Source organism: Heptranchias perlo, chromosome 9 (assembly GCF_035084215.1).
Source record: "Heptranchias perlo isolate sHepPer1 chromosome 9, sHepPer1.hap1, whole genome shotgun sequence".
In the NCBI taxonomy this organism is placed as follows: domain Eukaryota; kingdom Metazoa; phylum Chordata; class Chondrichthyes; order Hexanchiformes; family Hexanchidae; genus Heptranchias; species Heptranchias perlo.
Genome location: NC_090333.1, coordinates 14,459,591 through 14,479,891, shown reverse-complemented (window position 1 = coordinate 14,479,891; position 20,301 = coordinate 14,459,591). Strand labels below are relative to the sequence as shown.

General features: G+C 45.5%; 1 protein-coding gene across 4 annotated transcripts in view; it reads left to right on the top strand.

The window, feature by feature from the left end:
• The first annotated feature begins 413 nt into the window (after positions 1–413).
• Positions 414–20,301, top strand: part of LOC137325135 (uncharacterized) — a 234,395-nt gene continuing 214,507 nt past the window's right edge. For 2 of the 4 annotated variants that reach the window (XM_067989881.1, XM_067989884.1), the window contains exon 1: positions 415–825. In XM_067989881.1, coding sequence (XP_067845982.1) covers positions 759–825 — 67 coding nt within the window. In that variant the 5' untranslated portion in view covers positions 415–758. Of the gene's footprint in view, positions 826–20,301 lie in introns of all 4 variants that reach the window. The other 2 variants (XM_067989883.1, XM_067989880.1) reach the window with 2 other exon arrangements.

Below are 20,301 nucleotides of genomic sequence, written 5' to 3'. Positions count from 1 at the left end.
ATTGATAATCCCAACTCCCAAACTGTTGCAAAAAGAACCAGATGCAAATTGAGATCCATTTGCTGCACGCGTGACGTCACATTTTCATTATTTATTTTTCCCCAAAAGCCACTTGCTTTATAAGCACCGTGCCCTTCCCTTGTTTATAATGTCACAGGCAATGATTTCCAGATGTTCGATTCTACCATGGTTTGACACAGAGTAAAAGCCAAAGGAACGGATAACAATTTAAAACAAAAAAACCCAACAGCAGCAAAACAAGTAAACAAACCAGCATGGGTCTTTCTTCTACAGGACAGCTGTTTGAATTTTCAATCTGTCAGGCACTCCTGTAGACGGCTCAAATGGGCCCTGATTGAGAAGCACATATTTTAAAACTACAGAATATCCTGTTTTCTTCACCCTGATCAGCTGATTGGTCAGGCACATTCAAACTTCCTGTCAAAACAAATGAGCGTCTCAGATGGGGCTTTCATTCTTTTTTTTTCTATTGATAAGTGTCTACAGTCATTTTTCCTTTCAGTTTTCAGTGACGGTGTTAACGTTGTTTATAGCTGAAGCTGCTGGAACTCATCCCCACCCCTCCTTAGTTTAAAAGCACTGAGCTGCTTTCCTGGAGTCGTGCCTAGTGTTCTGCTTCTAGGGTGGGATCTGGCACAGGTCAGTTTACAGCAGGAAAAAAAACAGAACATTCCTCTGCCTTTTGATTCACGTCAAGCACTCAAGAGACTGAGAAGGAAAGTGTCAAGGGTTAAAGAATGGAGAAGAGGAACGGAACACAGAACACCACTGGTAGCAGCACTGAGCCATCAGCCACAATTCCAGGTAATACAGGATTGTTAAAGCTCAGTATACTTACCGCTCTGTTTTACTGTCAACAAGTCGCTTGTTTAAATATTCGAAATGTGAAGTACTGGTTCCTTGACAGCTCAGGAAGTTTAACTAATGAACAGCACAAGCCATACAGACCAGAGAAGATCTTAGGTTTGATTCCTGGTTGGTGCTGAATTGGCGGCTAAAGCGGCAATGGGAACCACTACAACGCCCCTGGGTTAGGGAGGAGAAAGTCAGCTGCTAATTGCTACCCAGCAATCCTGCTTGAAGCTTCTATGTGTAGAAAGCCCCTCAAAGTCAAGACTGCGTTGTCATTGCAGTTGAATAGCCTGCCAGCGCTCACTGCGAATGGCACTTTGGTGAGGTACCTAAGCTCTGGAATTCCCTCCCTAAACCTCTTCACCTCTCGACCTCTCTTTCCTCCTTTTAACAGCTCCTTAAAACCTACCTCTTTGACCAAGCTTTTGGTCGCCTGTCCTAGTGGCTCTTTATGTGGCTCGGTGTCAATTATCTTGTTTGATTATGCTCCTGTGAAGCGCCTTGGGATGTTTTACAACTTTAAAGGTGCTATATAAATGCAATGATGTGGAGATGCCGGTGATGGACTGGGGTTGACAATTGTAAACAATTTTACAACACCAAGTTATAGTCAACAATTTTATTTGAAATTCACAAGCTTTCGGAGGCTTCCTCCTTCCTCAGGTGAATGTTGAACACTTGAGGGAGAAAGGAATAGAAGGTTATGTTGATAGGTTGATGTGAAGTAGGTTGGGAGGAGGCTCGTGTGTAGCATAAACACCGGCATAGACCAGTTGGGCCGAATGGCCTGTTTCTTTGCTGGACACTCTATGTAGTTCTGTGTAATGTGCAGAATATCCCAGTAAACTGAATAATGAGAGAAGTTTTTATAGATTAAAAAATGAAGAGTGGAAAAGAATCTTTTGAAATGAGAGGGGGATGGAAAGTTCTGCAACTAACTCATTGACACATTTCAACGTGATTTACATCATCACATTCTGTACTTGCCAATATGGTAACTTGAGGAACATTCACCTGAGGAAGGAGGAAGCCTCCGAAAGCTTGTGAATTTCAAATAAAATCGTTGGACTATAACTTGGTGTTGTAAAATTGTTTACAAATATAAATGCAAGTTATTGTTGTTGTTGTACCAGAGGTAAATGACACCTGGTGAACTGTACTTCAACAAAGAGTTAACTGGGAGAGGGGAGGGGGTAGTGAAAATTGGCAAGAAAAGGAAATGGAAAAAAAACTTTTGAAGGAAGGTTTTATCTGTAGCTTTTCACTGACTTCTTTAGACATGTTGAGTCATGGCTAGCATAGAATGACGCAGCAGATTTGCACAATAACATGCTAACTCAGTGTGAAAGGCAATTTCAGAAAATCAAGTCTATCTTCTGTGAGAGGTAATTAAAAGCTTAAACTGTTATCAATCGGCAGAGTGAAAATGAATGGGGTTCTTTCACAGCTAATGTACCCACAGAACATTTAAGGAAACAATCTTTGTCAATGATTATTGGCAAGTACAGAATGTGATGATGTAAATCACGTTGAAATGTGTCAATGAGTTAGTTGCAGAACTTTCCATCCCCCTCTCATTTCAAAAGATTCTTTTCCACTCTTCATTTTTTAATCTATAAAAACTTCTCTCATTATTCAGCTTACTGGGATATTCTGTACATTACACAGAACTACATAGAGTGTCCAGCAAAGAAACAGGCCATTCGGCCCAACTGGTCTATGCCGGTGTTTATGCTACACACGAGCCTCCTCCCAACCTACTTCACCTCAACCTATCAACATAACCTTCTATTCCTTTCTCCCTCATGTGTTTATCTAGCTTCCCCTTAAATGCATCTATACGATTCACCTCAACTACTCCTTGTGGTAGCAAGTTCCATATTCTAACCACTCTCCAGGTAAAGAAGTTTCTCCTGAATTCCCTATTGGAATTATTAGTGACTATCTTATATTTATGGTCCCTAGTTCTGGTCTCCCCTGCAAGTGGCAACATCTTCTCTACGTCTATCTTATCAAACCCTTTTGTAATCTTAAAGACCTCCATCTGGTCACCCCTCAGTCTTTTTTATGGAGAAAACACCCCCAGCCTGTTCAGTCTTTCCTGATAGCTATAACATCTCAGTTCTGGTATCATCCTTGTAAATCTTGTAATTAAGCTGAATAATGTAGGGTTTGTAACATGCCATAGCTTCTGGGGACCCAAAGGAATCCCTGAATCCTCAGTGAATCTGGCTACATTCCTGACACTAGGCTGGCTCTTCACCTGCATAAAACTTTCCTCAGGCCTGAAGCTCTCCATTTGCATGTGATGATGTAAGCAGCCTGCTTACACAACACAGTACTGAGGGAGTGCTGCATCATCGGAAGTGCCATTCTTCAAATGACCCAATCAACCAAGGTCTTGCATGCCTGTTCTGGTAGGTGTTATTAAAGATCCCATGACGCTCTTCCGAGAAGAGCAGGGTGCCCTTGAGCAACACCTGCCAAGTTAGATTAACTGGTCATTAAAGGTGTCAGCCGCCGCGGCTCAGTTGGTAGCACTCACGCCTGTTGAGTTCAGTTGGTTGCGGGTTCAAGTCCCACTCCAGAGACGTGAACACTAAATCCAGGCTGACACTCCAGTGCAGTACTGAGGAAATGCTGCACTCTCAGAGGCACTGTCTTTTTGGATGAGACGTTAAACCAAGGTCCCGTCTGCCCTCTCAGGTGGACATAAAAGACCCCACGGCACTACTTCGAAGATGTACAGGGGAGTTCTCCCCGGTGTCCGGGCCAATATTTATCCCTCCATCAACACCTGATCTGGTCATTTATCTCATTATTATTTGTGGGGCCTTGCTGTGCACAAATTGGCTCCGCTTCAAAACTACACTTCAAAAGTAATTCATTGGCTGTAAAGCACTTTGTGATGCCCTGAGGTCGTGAAAGGTGCTATATAAATGCAAATTCTTTCTTTTATTCATCTGATTGCTGTTTGTGGGATCTTGCTGTGTGCAAAATGGCTGCTATGTTTGTTTCTAATAACAAGAGCCACTTCAAAAGTAAATTTATTACATTGAAGTTCTTTGAGATATTCCTGAGGGATGTGATAAGGTGCTATATAAATTCAAGATGGTCTTTTTGCAATGAAGGACTGATAAGAGTTGCCAGAGGTGTAATATTACATCAATAATAACAGCTTGTGCATTTTCTTTTAGCACCTTTTAAGGCAGTGAAACATCCCAAGGCGCTTCAGGGAGGTGTAAGGAAAAACGAATGCCAAGCCAAAAGAGATTACAGAGCTAAGGAGAGGCGAGGCCGTGCCGGGAGTTAAACATAAGGTTGAGAATTTTAAATTTGAGGTGTTGGGGGAATCAGAAGCCAATGTGAAGACTGACATGATGGATGAGCATATCTTAATGTGATACCACCCCTTCCTGTCAGATGGGAGGCCTCAGAATCTCCCCCCCCCCCAGCCCCCCCCAATCATCCCAGGTAACACAAGACTCATTGGGGTCGATTTTGGTATTTTGGGCAACTGACTGGCGGAGAACACTGGTCACCCACCTGTTCCGGTGACAAAGATGCCTCCCCCCACCCCACCCCTGCAATTTTGAGGCCTCGGCCTCAATTAAAATATTGCAGGTGAGCTGTGGGGCGCCAAACAGGCTCGCCGGATTGAGACCGCGAGGTCGCCAGCAAGGTAAGTCATGGGATGGGATCGCGAGTTCGAAGGGTAGGGGGTCCCGGGGGGCGTCAGTGGCCCAGATTATTTTTGCGGGCTTCCTGCTCCTCCGGGGCCCACAAAGACCTTTGGTGGGCCCTTTTGGTTCCGTCGCCTGTGGCACGGATCAGAGTTTGCATGGCGCAGGGTCCGACCACGTCCAATTAAAAATGGCAATCAGGATCCCATTTATGTCATAGGACCCCGATTTCCATATTAAAAGGGGCCTATCACTTGAAACAGGCAGGCACTTTGGACACCTGGCGATAGGCCCCTTTCAAAATGGAGCCGGCCGCATCGCCAGCGTTAACGGGGACGGTGAGGAGGCTTCCGACCCCATTTTGAGGCCGTTATCACACCAGTCATTGCCAGGCGAGGGCACTCAACATCGACCCCACTCTATTTACCCACATGCTTTACTTTCATCAAGAAGTAGCTTGATTACCGATAACATGAAATCATGTCAGAGCAGTGGGAGGCATTCAAGGGGAAGGCTCAAGGGGTGCAGAGTAAACATGTTCCCACTAAGTAAAAGGGTGGGACTGCCAAATCTAGAGCCCCCTGGATGTCAAGGAGCATACAGGGTAAGATAAGGCAGAAAAGGAAAGTTTATGTCAGACATCGAGAACTCAATACTACAGAAAGCCTAGAGGAGTATAAAAAGTGCAGGGATGAAATTAAAAAGCAAAGAGAGGGCATGAAAAAATATTGGCAAGTAAAATCAAGGAAAACCCAAAGATGTTTTATAAATACATTAAGAGCAATACATTAAGAATAAGAAAAGAGTAGAGCCTATTAGAGACCAAAAAGGTAACATATGTGTTGAGGCGGAAGATGTTGGTATGGTTCTTAATGAATACTTTGCGTCTGTCTTCACAAAAGAGGGGGATGATGCAGACATTGTAGGTGAGGAGGAGGAGTGTGAAATATTGGATGAGATAAACTTAGTGAGAGAGGAAGTATTAAGGGGATTAGCATCTTTGAAAGTAGATAAATCACCAGGGCCGGATGAAATGTATCCCAGGCTGTTAAAAGAAGCAAGGGAGGAAATAGCAGAGGCTCTGACCAATATTTTCCAAACCTTACTGGATACAGGCATGGTGCCGAAGGATTGGAGGACTGCTAACATAGTACCATTGTTTAAAAAGGGAGCAAGGAATAGACCGAGTAATTACAGGCCAGTCAGTCAGTGGGCAAATTATTGGAATCAATTCTGAGGGACAGGATAAGCCGTGACTTAAAAAGACACAGCGTAATCAAGGACAGTCAGCATGGATTTGTTAACTTGATTGAATTTTTTGAGGCGGTAACAAGGAGGGTCGATAAGGGTAGTGCATTTGATGTAGTCTACATGGATTTTAGCAAGGCTGTTGACAAGGCCCCACAGGGCAGACTGGTCAAAAAAGTACAAGCCCATGGGATCCAAGGGAGAGTGGCAAGTTGGATCCAAAATTGGCTCAGTGGCAGGAAGCAAAGGGTAATGGTTGACAGGTGTTTTTGTGACTGGAAGGCTCTTTCCAGTGGGGTTCCACAGGGCTCAGTGCTAGGTCCCTTGCTTTTTGTGATATATATTAATGATTAGGAAGGCAAATGGAATCTTGTCACTTATTGCAAGGGGAACGGAATATAAAAGTAGAGATGTTTTGTTTCAGTTGTACAGGGCATTGGTGAGACCTCATCTAGAATACTGTGTGCAGTTTTGGTCCCCTTATTTAAGAAAGGACATAATTGCTTTGGAGGCGGTTCAGAGAAGGTTCACTCGATTGATTCCTGGGATGAGGGGATTATCTTATGAGGAAAGGTTGGACAAGTTGGGCCTGTATACACTAGAGTTTAGAAGACTGAGAGATGATCTTATTGAAACATGCTGAGAGGATGTTTCCCCTTGTGGGAGAGACTAGAACTAGGGGCCACCGTTTAAAAATAAGGGGTCTCCCAATTAAGATGAAGATGAGGAGAACTTTTTTCTCTCAGCAGGTCATGAGTCCGTGGAACTCCCTTCCCCAGAGAGCGGTGGAGGCAGGGTCATTGAATATTTTTAAGGCTGAGTTAGATAGATTCCTAATAAACAAGGGAGTCAAAGGTTATAGTAGGTATACGGGAAAGTAGGGTTGAGGTCACAATCAGATCAGCCATGATCTTGTCAAATGGCAGAGCAGGCTCGAGTGACCTACTCCTGCTCTTAATTCGTATGTTCATATTTGGACTTAAATGTAGAGGGCATGATTAAAAAGTTTGCAGATGATACAAAAATTGGCCGTGTGGTTGATAGTGAGGAGGAAAGCTGTAGACTGCAGGAAGGTATCAATGGACTGGTCAGGTGGGCAGGAAAGTGGCAAATGGAATTCAATCCGGAGTAGTGTGAGGTAATGCATTTGGGGAGGGCAAACAAGGCAAGGGAATACATAATAAATGGGAGGATACTGAAAGGTGTAGAGGAAGGGAGGGACCTTGGAGTGCAAGTCCATAGATCCCTGAAGGTAGCAGGACAGGTAGATAAGGTGGTTAAGAAGGCATATGGAATACTTTCCTTTATTAGCTGAGGCATAGAATATAAAAGCAGGGAGGTTATGCTGGAACTGTATAAAACACTGGTTAGGCCACAGCTTGAGTACTGTGTACAGTTCTGATCACCACATTACAGGTAGGATGTAATTGCACTCGAGAGAGTACAGAGGAGATCTACCAGGACTGGAGAATTTTAGCTATGAGGAAAGAGTGGATAGGCTGGGGTTGTTCTCTTTGGAACAGAGGAGGCTGAGGGGAGATTTAATTGAGGCGTACAAAATTGTGAGGGGCCTAGATAGAGCAGATAGCAAGGACCTATTTCCCTTAGCAGAGAGGTCAATAATCAGGAGGCATAGATTTAAAGTGATTGGTAGAAGGATTAGAGGGGAGCTGAGGAAAGATTTTTTCACCCAGAGGGTGGTGGGGGTCTGGAACTCACTGCCTGAAAGGGTGGTAGAGGCAAAAATGTTCAACTCATTTTAAAAAGTACCTGGATGTGCACCTGAAGTGCCGTGACCTACAAGGCTACAAACCAAGTACTGGAAAGTGGGATTAGGCTGGCCGGCGGGGACACAATGGGCCGAATGGCCTCCTTCTGTGCCGTAAATTTTTTATGATTCCGTGAAATGTTTTGAAGAAGGGCCTTATCTATGGCTGAGCCCTTCCAAATTGCCGAGTCATGTTTACAGGGAGTGACGCAGCAGATTAGCAAAAGCTTATTTTTAACTCTGCATGAAGGACAAGATGATTATTGCCAAAGGTTAAATTGTTATTAATTAACACTTAAACTTAACTGATTTATTCTTGTAGATTATGGGGCTGGTGGGGAATGAAATCAGCTCGGGTTCCTGCTCCTGTGGGCCATCCAACATCCCCGGCTGGTGCTTGCACACGTGGATGTTGTGTGAGAGCTTCACACGGATGTCGCCTGCTGTCAAATAGCCTGCCAATGCTCAAGGCCTATATTTTATGCGAGGAACGGCCACAATTGCTTGAGGTACAGGAGTGCATCAGATGCGTGTAGATCTGTATTAGGGCAAGGATTCAGTGACTTCAGGAGAGGACGAGGGGAATGGGAGACAATTGGCAGAAAAAAGGATAGGAAACAAAATCAAGTATATATTTCACTGCGCCGTATCTGGACAATTGGGCGATGAGTTTTTTTTTTAAAAAGGCATTTACAGGGCACAATAATTAGCAAGCAGAGGATATGATCAATTGAGTTACATTGAAATACATCATTGGTCAACTTGCATGCAATGTTATTATGGCAATATACATCTCTTCTGCTTTTTCTCCCGCCTAAAGCAATATAAAAAGGTGTATCAAAAAGTCTTCATGAAGAAAGCGCCATTTCAGAGAATAACAATCATCTCTTACAAGCCAAAATCATAGACTCATAGAAAGGCTACAGCACGGAAGGAGGCGATTCGGCCCATCGAGTCCGCGCTGGCTCTACGCAAGAACAATCCAGCTAGTCCCACTCCCCCACCCTTTCCCCATAGCCCTGAAAATTATTTCCTTTCAAGTACTTATCCAGTTTCCTTTTGAAGGCCACGATTAAATCTGCCTCCACAACTCTCTTGAGCAGTGCATTCCAGTCCAAATCACTCGCTGCGTAAAAAAGTTTTTCCTCATGTCACCTTTGTTTCTTTTGCCAATCACTTTAAATCTATGCCCTCTGGCTCTTGACCCTTCCGCCAATGGGAAAGTTTCTCTCTATCTACTCTGTTTAGACCCTTCATGATTTTGAATACCTCTATCAAATCTCCCTGCAACCTTCTCTGTTCCAAGGAGAATAACCCCAGCTTCTCCAGTTTATCCACATAAGTAAAGACCCTCATCCCTGGAATCATTCTGGTAAATCTCTTCTGCACCCTCTCTAAGGCCTTCACATCTTTCCTAAAGTGCGGTACCTAGAACTGGACACAATACTCCAGCTGTGGCCAGACCAGTGTTTTATAAAGGTTCATCATGACTCCCTTACTTTTGTACTCTATGCCTCTATTTATAAAGCCCAGGATCCCGTATGCTTTTTTAACCGTTTTCTCAACCTGCCCTGCCACCTTCAACGATTTGTGCACATACATCCCCCGATCTCTCTGTTCCTGTACCCCTTTTAGAATTGTGCCCTTTAGTTTATATTGCCTCTCCTAATTTTTCCTACCGAAATGCATCGCCTCGCATTTTCCTGTGTCAATTTTCATCTGCCACGTGTCCGCCCATGCCACCAGTCTGTCTATATCCTCTTTAAGTCTATCACTATCCTCCTCAATGTTCACTACACATCCAAGTTTTGTGTCATCTGCAAATTTTGAAATTGTGCCCAGAAACCCAGTTTTTGTAAACATTCTGAAAAGCTGATATCAGGGAAGTGCTGCCTTGTCAGAGATTCTGTCATTCTGATGAGACATTAAACGGAAGGCCCATCTGTCCATTCTGGTGGTTCAAGCAGTCCTTGTAAGATCCATAACGCCATTCAAAGAACAGCAAGGAGTTCTCCCGGTGTCCTGGCCAATACTCCTCCTCAATCAACACCATCCAAAAATAACAGATTAAATGGCCATCCATCTCATTGCTGTTTGTGGGACCCTGTGTTCAGAATGACTACCGAGCGTGCCCACATCACAGTCACTGCACTTCAAAGTAATTCATTGGGTGTCAATGCATTGAGATATGTGATGAGGTGCTATACAAGTTCTTTTTTCTTCTTTAGTGAAGATTGGCAATATAACTTCACGCACGTGAAGCTGAGGTACCGGTGGCGTACTCCACTTATCCACATTGCCAGCACTCTCGTAAAGACTTGGATTTTCCAGATTGTTCTACGCATGAGGCTGTGCCAAACTTCCAGGTCAACAATAGGGCATCGGGTGCCATTTAAGCTGGCCAATACATTTTATTTTGTCTCTTGCGCATCCCCAATTTCCTTCGCCCCCACCATCGGCGGCCGTGCCTTCAGCTGTCTAGGCCCTAAACTCTGAAATTCCCTCCCCAAACCTCTCCGCCTCTCCACCTCTCTCTCTTTTTCTGTAAAACGCTCCTTAAAACCTACCTCTTTCACTAATATCTCTTTTATGTGGCTCGGTGTCAAATTATGTCTGATTACAATCCTGTGAAGCGCCTTGGGATGTTTTACTATATGGAAGACGGTATGTAAATACTAGTTGTTGTTGTTGTCTCAGCTGGCTGATACCAGAGTAGCTGAGCCACTAGCTTCTGGTCCAAGTGGTTGTGTAGGCCAGTGCTCAAATCCACTAGGCCACGTGGTTGACATATTTCCACAAGTAATCTTTATCCACAGTCTCCAATTGAAGGCTGGTAGTACGAGAGGGGCCTTTTACTTAACCACTGTAAACAGACAACTGTATTTCCATTTTGCCGCAATGGAAGTGGATTTTTGGCCCACTCCTTATCCCAGCCCATTTCTCGGAGTCAGGGTCATTTCCAAGTTGAGGGCATGTGCCAGGGCCATTGATGGGCACCTGCCTCAGGTGCCGCACCACAGGTTGACTGGCAGTACCAGCTGGAGATTTTTTTAAAAATTAAAAACTTAAGTTTTCAAAATTCCCACTTTGATTAAGGCTATTTGATAAGTTGCTTTAATCAAAGTGGCCGTTTAAACACCTTAACATGTCTCTCAAGATGTCCCAAAGCGTTTCACATACGATGAATTATTTTGAAATGCAGTCACTGTTGTTCAGTGAGAAAACATGGCACCCATTTCGTGCACAGCAGGCTCCCACAAACAGCAATCAGTTAAATGACCATTTTTTCTGTACTTGATGGTGTTCGTTGGATTTGGCCAGAGTCCCCATCAACAGATTAATTAAAAAGAGCATTTGATCAGGATAACAGCAGCTGTGAGAAAAACGGGACAAGGCAGGATGGCCACATCAATGAGAAGGGGACGGGGCAGAATGCCAGTCTGTGAGAGGGGGGATGGGGCAGAATGCCAGTCTGTGAGAGGGGGGACGGGGCAGAACACCAGTTTGTGAAGGGGGGATGGGGCAGAACACCAGTTTGTGAAGGGGGGATGGGGCAGAATGCCAGTCTGTGAGAGGGGGGATGGGGCAGAATGCCAGTCTGTGAGAGGGGGGATGGGGCAGAACGCCAGTCTGTGAGAGGGGGGACAGGGCAGAACACCAGTTTGTGAAGGGGGGACAGGGCAGAATGCCAGTCTGTGAGAGGGGGGACGGGGCAGAATGCCAGTCTGTGAGAGGGGGGATGGGGCAGAACGCCAGTCTGTGAGAGGGGGGATGGGGCAGAACACCAGTTTGTGAAGGGGGGACAGGGCAGAATGCCAGTCTGTGAGAGGGGGGATGGGGCAGAATGCCAGTCTGTGAGAGGGGGGATGGGGCAGAACGCCAGTCTGTGAGAGGGGGGACAGGGCAGAATGCCAGTCTGTGAGAGGGGGGACGGGGTAGATTGCCAGTCTGTGAGAGGGGGGATGGGGTAGAATGCCAATCTGTGAGAGGGGGGACGGGGCAGAATGCCAGTCTGTGAGAGGGGGGATGGGGCAGAACGCCAGTCTGTGAGAGAGGGGATGGGGCAGAACACCAGTTTGTGAAGGGGGGACAGGGCAGAATGCCAGTCTGTGAGAGGGGGGACGGGGCAGAATGCCAGTCTGTGAGAGGGGGGATGGGGCAGAACGCCAGTCTGTGAGAGGGGGGATGGGGCAGAACACCAGTTTGTGAAGGGGGGACAGGGCAGAATGCCAGTCTGTGAGAGGGGGGACAGGGCAGAATGCCAGTCTGTGAGAGGGGGGATGGGGCAGAACGCCAGTCTGTGAGAGGGGGGATGGGGCAGAACACCAGTTTGTGAAGGGGGGACAGGGCAGAATGCCAGTCTGTGAGAGGGGGGATGGGGCAGAATGCCAGTCTGTGAGAGGGGGGACGGGGCAGAACGCCAGTCTGTGAGAGGGGGACAGGGCAGAATGCCAGTCTGTGAGAGGGGGGACAGGGCAGAATGCCAATCTGTGAGAGGGGGGACAGGGCAGAATGCCAGTCTGTGAGAGTGGGGACGGGGCAGAACGCCAGTCTGTGAGAGAGGGGATGGGGCAGAATGCCAGACTGTGAGAGGGGGGATGGAGCAGAATGCCAGTCTGTGAGAGGGGGGACGGGGCAGAATGCCAGTCTGTGAGAGGGGGGATGGGGCAGAATGCCAGTCTGTGAGAGGGGGGATGGGGCAGAATGCCAGTCTGTGAGAGGGGGGACAGGGCAGAATGCCAGTCTGTGAGAGAGGGGATGGGGCAGAATGCCAGTCTGTGAGAGGGGGACGGGCAGAATGCCAGTCTGTGAGAGGGGGGACAGGGCAGAATGCCAGTCTGTGAGAGGGGGGACAGGGCAGAATGCCAGTCTGTGAGAGGGGGGACAGGGCAGAATGCCAGTCTGTGAGAGGGGGGACAGGGCAGAATGCCAGTCTGTGAGAGGGGGGACAGGGCAGAATGCCAGTCTGTGAGAGGGGGGACAGGGCAGAACGCCAGTCTATGAGAGGGGGGATGGGGCAGAACACCAGTTTGTGAAGGGGGGACAGGGCAGAATGCCAGTCTGTGAGAGGGGGGATGGGGCAGAATGCCAGTCTGTGAGAGGGGGGATGGGGCAGAACGCCAGCCTGTGAGAGGGGGGATGGGGCAGAACGCCAGTCTGTGAGAGGGGGACAGGGCAGAATGCCAGTCTGTGAGAGGTGGGACGGGGCAGAATGCCAATCTGTGAGAGGGGGGACGGGGCAGAACGCCAGTCTGTGAGAGGGGGGACGGGGCAGAACGCCAGTCTGTGAGAGGGGGGACGGGGCAGAACGCCAGTCTGTGAGAGGGGGGACGGGGCAGAACGCCAGTCTGTGAGAGGGGGGACGGGGCAGAACGCCAGTCTGTGAGAGGGGGGACGGGGCAGAACGCCAGTCTGTGAGAGGGGGGACGGGGCAGAACGCCAGTCTGTGAGAGGGGGGACGGGGTAGATTGCCAGTCTGTGAGAGAGAGGGCTGAATGAAGGAGTCTGTGGGGCGGGAGTCTGTGGGGAATAGGAGTAGGGCAGGATGAGGGAGTCTGTGGGGAATAGGAGTAGGGCAGGATGAGGGAGTCTGTGGGGAATAGGAGTAGGGCAGGATGAGGGAGTCTGTGGGGAATAGGAGTAGAGCAGGATGAGGGAGTCTGTGGGGAATAGGAGTAGAGCAGGATGAGGGAGTCTGTGGGGAATAGGAGTAGAGCAGGATGAGGGAGTCTGTGGGGAATAGGAGTAGAGCAGGATGAGGGAGTCTGTGGGGAATAGGAGTAGGGCAGCTTTAACTTTTCTGCCACTGGGTCCTTCCAAGTACCGGATATTGTTTAATGTACACATCTGGTCAACAATGCTGAGGCATACTTAAATAGGAAGAGATATGTGCCCAGAAATTATTGTTGGTACAGTCCCCACCATTTACATCGTCCCCGCTTATCCAGGATAGCTGCTTATATCGGGCAAATGGCGCTGACCATTTGCCATCGCTATAGGCGTCAATTACAAAGGCGCCGTTTAAACCGTATTGAGCGCATCTACGTTTCGGGCATTTAAACCACACAAGCGCATAAGTGAAGGCGTGCTTTTAAATGTTATTCCTAATGTGAAAATTGCGAGTACTATTGGCTGCTTAAGGAGAAATAGTTGGTTCTTAAAGAACTAACAATGTTTCACGGTGCAACGTTGTAGAAATGGGTGTTCCTATAGTGCTCACGGTCATCTTTCAGTAAGTTCACATTTGTCGGTCTTTCTTCCAATATGGACTCCAGTGCCCGTTTAACTTATTAATACCGTTGGCTTCCGTGGGGTTCGCATCACTATTTTTGCAAGTCTGTTACAGCACTATTGTTTTGCGGAAAGAGGCTTCACTAAGAACCATACTTGTCTCGGTGTAGTAACTTGGGACTACATTGGCCATGTTATACCATCCACCGAGGATAACAGGCAAATCATGTTCACACGAACGCTCCCGCCATACAGGGTGGGGACTGTAATATTAGTAGACAAACATCTTTACATAGCTCTTCATCATATTTCTTAGAAACATCCTATGGAATGAATTATATCGTGCAGTCACTGCTATTATTTGGATAAATGCAGACGCCATTTGGCAATGAGCAAGGAGATGAATGACGAGTCTATTTTTTCGTTGGTGGGGGAAGAAATGCTGGCCGGAACACCGGAAGAACTTGCTGCTCTTCAAATAATGCCATGGGGATCAGTAACATCCACCTTAACTATCGGAACAGGGACACAGGGCCTCGGTTTAACATCTCATCCAAGGTCTAGCCGTTGGAAAGTGCACAAGACTAGCTCATGTGGCTTATATGCTGATTTTCCCAGCCAGCCTCCATCTTACACTCTCCCTGGTGGCCTGGCTGATATCCAGAGCTTGGCATGTGGTGAACTTCCTTCAAACAGCCCAGCACATTAGAGCACCCATGTGCTGCACCATTGGTCCATTCTTTGTGAATTGTTTAACTTAGCTGTCATTATCCAGTGAACTTTATACCCAGCCAATGCATCCCTGAAAAATCATTAACTTCTGGCACCTTTTTTAAAAAAAATGATAACTTTGGAATGGTTTAATTACTGAGTGGGCTATATCAAGTGCAATGATGTACACCTCTCTAGGATAACCAGGCTGTTCTCTAACTGAACGATGTACTCAACAAATTCATGCCTTGGCACTCTGCCTTGCACTTTCTTCAGCCTACAGACCTTTGTGCATTCGAAGGAGCTTCCAGCAGTCCCACTACACTTCACAGACCTCACACACTGCGCCGAGGTTGACAGATATGCTTTTTTTCAGCCATTTTAAAGATGTACTACATATGACATAATGTTTCGAGGTTAAGGCAGTCATGTAACTCAAGTAATTGCAGGGGATTTTGGCTGCTCTGTGCTGTATTCTAAAGGAATTTCCAGCTGGGCACATGAGTACTATGGAATGGAATGCTTACATCACTGGTGGAGCTTGATCCTGTTTTTAAAGTCAGTCTTTCTCCGCACTCCCGAGTGATACCGTGGACTTTTTAAAAGATTGTTGTACCGTGGAATTTTAAAAAAATTATTGTCTCGTTTTCATATTTTTGTTTGTTAACATAATCTGTAAACCTGCAAATAGTCCATCAAAGTGGAATTAGATCAAAGCATTGCAGTAATTCCCCTGAATTTGTAATAGCGCAAATGGCTTTTTTTTTCATTCCTGCTCACTTTTCTCCCCACTGTCACAGCCTTGCAAACCTGTAGTGCTCTTATCTGGCCCGGGCGATGGATGAGCGCGTTCGCAGAAGGAGTGCTTTGCTCCTGTGAGATTCATTGAGCAGAGGCTGTGTATTCATAGAACTGGGAGAACCCCCACTGAATGGAGTTAGTGTGGAATAATGCAGTCAGGTGGTGAACTTGAGCAGGAAGGCCGAAGTGTTCGTCTTCATCTATTTCTCACTCCCATTGCTGTTCTTTCATAACCAAAGGTAACATCTGCATAAAACCCAGGATTACTACGGCATCAGTATTTTGAAGTGATATCATTCCGTAATCCTGTGCTCACAATGGGGACCCACTTTCACATGGAGCAAGTTCAGAGAACGGGGGCAATAATATTCCAGCCCTATTTCCAATCCAATCCGATCCCTTGAAAAGCAGCTTCCCTGCTGGGAGTGCAAAATCACCATATTAGTCCTATAATCAACCTTAGTAATCGATTAAGAAATAACTTGCATTTATATAGCACCTTTCAAGACCACAGGTCATCCCAAAGTGCTTCACAGCCAATTTTAGAAATTTTAAGTATTTTGTAAATTTCAGCCTCCAAAGTAATGACTGGTTTTCTTTCTCTTTTTTTTAAAGATTGTTTTGCATTTGCAACAAAGTATGACACTCTGAAGTGTGATATCTGGAGTGAGACAGACACACGAGACTTTTTTATCTGTTTACGTGCATTTTTCCTTTGTAAACAAGGTAATAGAAGAGATCATGGAGGTCATTAGAGGGGTTGAATTGGGGGAACTGTGCAACCAATTTGTGCACAGCAAGCTCCCACAAACAGTGAAGAGATAAATGACCAGATAATCGGTTTTTACTAATGTTGTTTGAGGGATAAATATTGGCCAGAACACCAGGAGAACTCTGCTGCCCTTCTTCAATTAGCCCTGGGATCTTTTCCATCCACCTGAGAGGGCAGGCTGTACGTCAGTTTAACATCTCATCCGAAAGATGGCACCTCCGACAGGACAGCACTCCCTCAGTACTGCACTGGAGTGTCAGCCTGAATTACATGTTCGAGTCCTGGAGTGGGACTTGAACCCATGACCTTCTGACTCAGAGACGAGAGTCAGTCACACAGTGTGGGACTAAAGACATGCGTAGGCCAAAATGGGTATGGGTGGCAAGTTTCCTTTCCTAGTAGACCATCCAATAGATTTCATGGTCATTTTTCTGGTGCCTGCCTACAGATTATCAGATTTATTGAATTCATTTTCACAACTTGCCATGGTGGAATTTAAACCCCAATAGTCCAATATCATAAGCACTACACTACCAAATCGATACCAAGCTCACTAAACCCAGCTAACTAAATCTGCTTGTGAAGTCATGAGATCAATCAGAGGTTAATTGTAACTGCTTGTAAATTTCAGCCTCCAAGGTAATGACTGGTTTTCTTTCTCTTTTTTTAAAGATTGTTTTGCATTTACAACAAAGTATGAAACTCTGAAGTGTGATATCTGGAGTGAGACAGACACACACTAGGCACGAGATTTTTAAAATCTGTATACGTGCCTTTTTCCTTTGTAAACAAGATAATAGAAGAGATCGTGGAGGTCATTCGAGGGGTTGAAAATAGAATACAAATTTTGGATATCACAAATTAAATACGGGGTAATGGATAGTATGAGGGAGGGCCTTTTTGCTGATTTTCACTCTTTTTACCCTTCCTTTTCTCTCCTAACGATGTTGACTCCTCCTACAATATGGTTCTTTGGGTCAGAGGCAGCTTCTGGTACCTTGGCCAATTGACCATTCTTTATGTATGAGCCCAGAGCATGAATGTCGGTTAGCTATTTGACTACAGGATGCAACACAGACAAGTTCATTTCACGTGCACTTTCCAGCATGGGTCACTGGATACAATCAGAAATGGGAGCCCTGGTTGATAGCCCAGGGATACTGAAGCCAGTTATAGTACCTCTACCATCACATTGGCTAAGATCAGCTAACTTAAATAGACCAAGAAGATTTGCCCTCCTGCTCTATATGGCTCAGTTACATACTGACTTCACCAATTGAGCCACTGAGGTTGGGGGCTGACTTATGAGGGAAGTTAATAGTGCAGAGGTTAACAATAGTATGTGAGAAGTTAGAGAAAAAATAGTCCTTAGGGACAGGAGTAGGCCATTCGGTCCCTCGAGCCTGTTCCGCCATTTAATTAGATCATGGCTGATCTGTACCTCAACTCCATTTACCCACCTTTGCTCCCTATCCCTTGATGCTAGAGGGACCAAGATGAACAATTGTATGAAGGATATAACTAATGGAATAGGGAGGATCTGGGAAAGGTTTGGGAAAAGTTTGTGGAGGACATGAGAGATAACGACAAAACCTTCAAGACTTTGAGCTGTCTAGTGTCTCTTTAAACTATTTCAAATACCAGCTATAACTTCCAAAACTCCCTCGATTCAGGGATTGTCTCCTTAGGTTGGAAAATTTCCAATATCACTACTATTTAAAAAGGGTAAGAGAGATAAACTCGGAAATTATAGGCTTATTAGTTTAACGTCTGTTGTGGGGAAGTTCTTAGAATCTGTTATTGGAGACAGTGTGGCTGAGCACCTGGACTAACACGAACTGATCAGAGAGAGCCAGCATGGATTTGTAAAGGTTAAGTCATGTCTAACGAACCTAATGTGGTAGATAAGGGAATTCTATGGATGTTATTTATATGGACTTCCAGAAGGCATTCAATAAGGTTCCACACAAAAGACTGTCAACAAAACTGAGAGCACATGGAATTGGAGGCAACCTACTGACATGAGTAGGGAATTGGTTAGGAGATAGGAAACAGAGAGTAGGGATAATGGTTATGTACTCCAATTGGCTGGATATGACTAGTGTGTCCCCCGGAGATTTGTACTGGGGCCTTAACGTTTCACTATATTTATAAATGATTTGCAAGAAGAAATAGTGAATCATTAGTTAAATGCCGGCCTCGCCAGCAACGCCCACATCCCATGAACGAATAAAAAAAAATCCAAGTTTGCTGATGACACCAAGTTAGGTGGCACAGTAAATAGTGCAGATGGGAGCAGAAAGTTGCAAAGGGACATTGGTAGATCAAGTGAGTGGGCAAAACTATGGCAAATGGAGTACAATGTGGGGATGTGTGAGGTCATTCACTTTGGACCTAAGAAAGATAGATCAGAGTATTTTCTAAATGGTGAGAAGCTAGGAACTGTGGAGCAGCAGAGAGATTTAGGGGTCCATGTACATAAATCACTAAAAGCTAGTGGACAGGTACAAAAAATAATTTAAAAGGCTAATGGATTGTTGGGCTTTATCTCAAGGGACCTGGAATACAAAGGGGTGGAAGTTATGCTGCAGTTGAATAACACTGTGGTTAGACCGTATAAGAACATAAAAAATAGGAGCAGGCCCCTCAAGCCTGCTCTGCCATTCAATAAGATCATGGCTGATCGTCTACCTCAACTCCACTTTCCCACCCTTTCCCCATATCCCTTGATTCCCTTAGTGCCCAAAAATCTGTCGATCTCAGTCTTGAATATACTCAACAACTGAGCATCCACAGCCCTCTGGGGTAGAGAATTCCAAAGATTCAAGTATCTAGAGTAATGCATTCAGTTCTGAACACCGCACCGTAGGAAGGATATATTGGCCTCGGAGAGGGTGCAACGCAGATTCACCAGAATGATACCAGGGCTAAAAGGGTTAAATTATGAGGACAGGTTGCATAAACTAAGTTTGTATTCCCTTGAGTATTGAAGATTAAGGGATTATGTAATTGAGGTGTTTAAGATTATTAAAGGAGTTGATAGGGTAGATAGAGAGAAACTATTTCCTCTGGTGGGGGAGTCCAGAACAAGGGGGCATCACCTTTATAATTAGAGCTAGGCCGTTCAGGGGTGCTGTCAGGAAGCACTTCTTCACTCAAAGGGTAGTGGAAATCTGGAACTCTCTCCCCCAAAAAGCTGTTGAGGCTGGGGGTCAATTGAAAATTTCAAAGCTGAGATTGATAGATGTTTGTTAGGCAAGGGTATTAAGGGATATGGAACCAAGGCAGTTAAATGGAATTAATATACAGATCAGGCGTGATCTAATTGAATGGCGGAACAGGCTCGAGGGGCTGAATGGCCTACTCCTGTTGCTATGTTCCTATAATAGGCAAATTCAGTAGTCCAGTATTGAATGTATGTTTAGCCTGTTGGAGGGTGTGTTTGAATGCCTTGATTGCTCTGGTGGTGCCATGTAGTATGAGCCAGTCAAAGCTTATAGGTCCATTGTAGTGTGTAGCATGCTGCATGATCTCACTATTCAAAGGAGTGTTCCACCTTAACACCACAGAGGAAAATATCTCTAATCTGGTTATGGCAAGAAGGAAAGAGTTAGTGAAGATTGGCAAGAAAAATTTGGATTATGTAATCTCTTTGCATATTCACTTCAGTTGACTATTTTTCCATTAACAATGTCACTCTTCAGGCAACCAAACTTTCATCCTAATTCTATAGTTGTAACCTCACAGTACATCGCTGACAACCAGCTTCTAATATAAAATATGTATTTCTGGACTTACATAAAATAACCTCAACCTGTGGCTCAGATGTTGCATTGGGCCCCAGTTTACCTGTTCTGTACTTCAGAGGGGGCCTTTTAAAATCCAATGGCAGTAGTTGAAGAAGAGCAGGGAGTTCTCCCAGCGTTCTAGCCAGCATATGTAATTCATCCCTCAAACAGCAAGACCAAAAAATATAGATTAAATGGTTACTCACTGCTGTTTGAGGGATCTTACTGTGTGCAAAATGGCTGCTGCTTTCACCTACAGAACAACAGCAACTGCACTTAGAAGTAATTCATTGTGCGCAAACTGCTTCGGGAGATTTCGGATAACGTACTATATAATTGCAAGTTCTTTCTTCGATTACAGCTCCCACAAAGGATTAGTATGTAAATACACCACATGCTGTGGTATTGAGCCACACAGGCCATAAG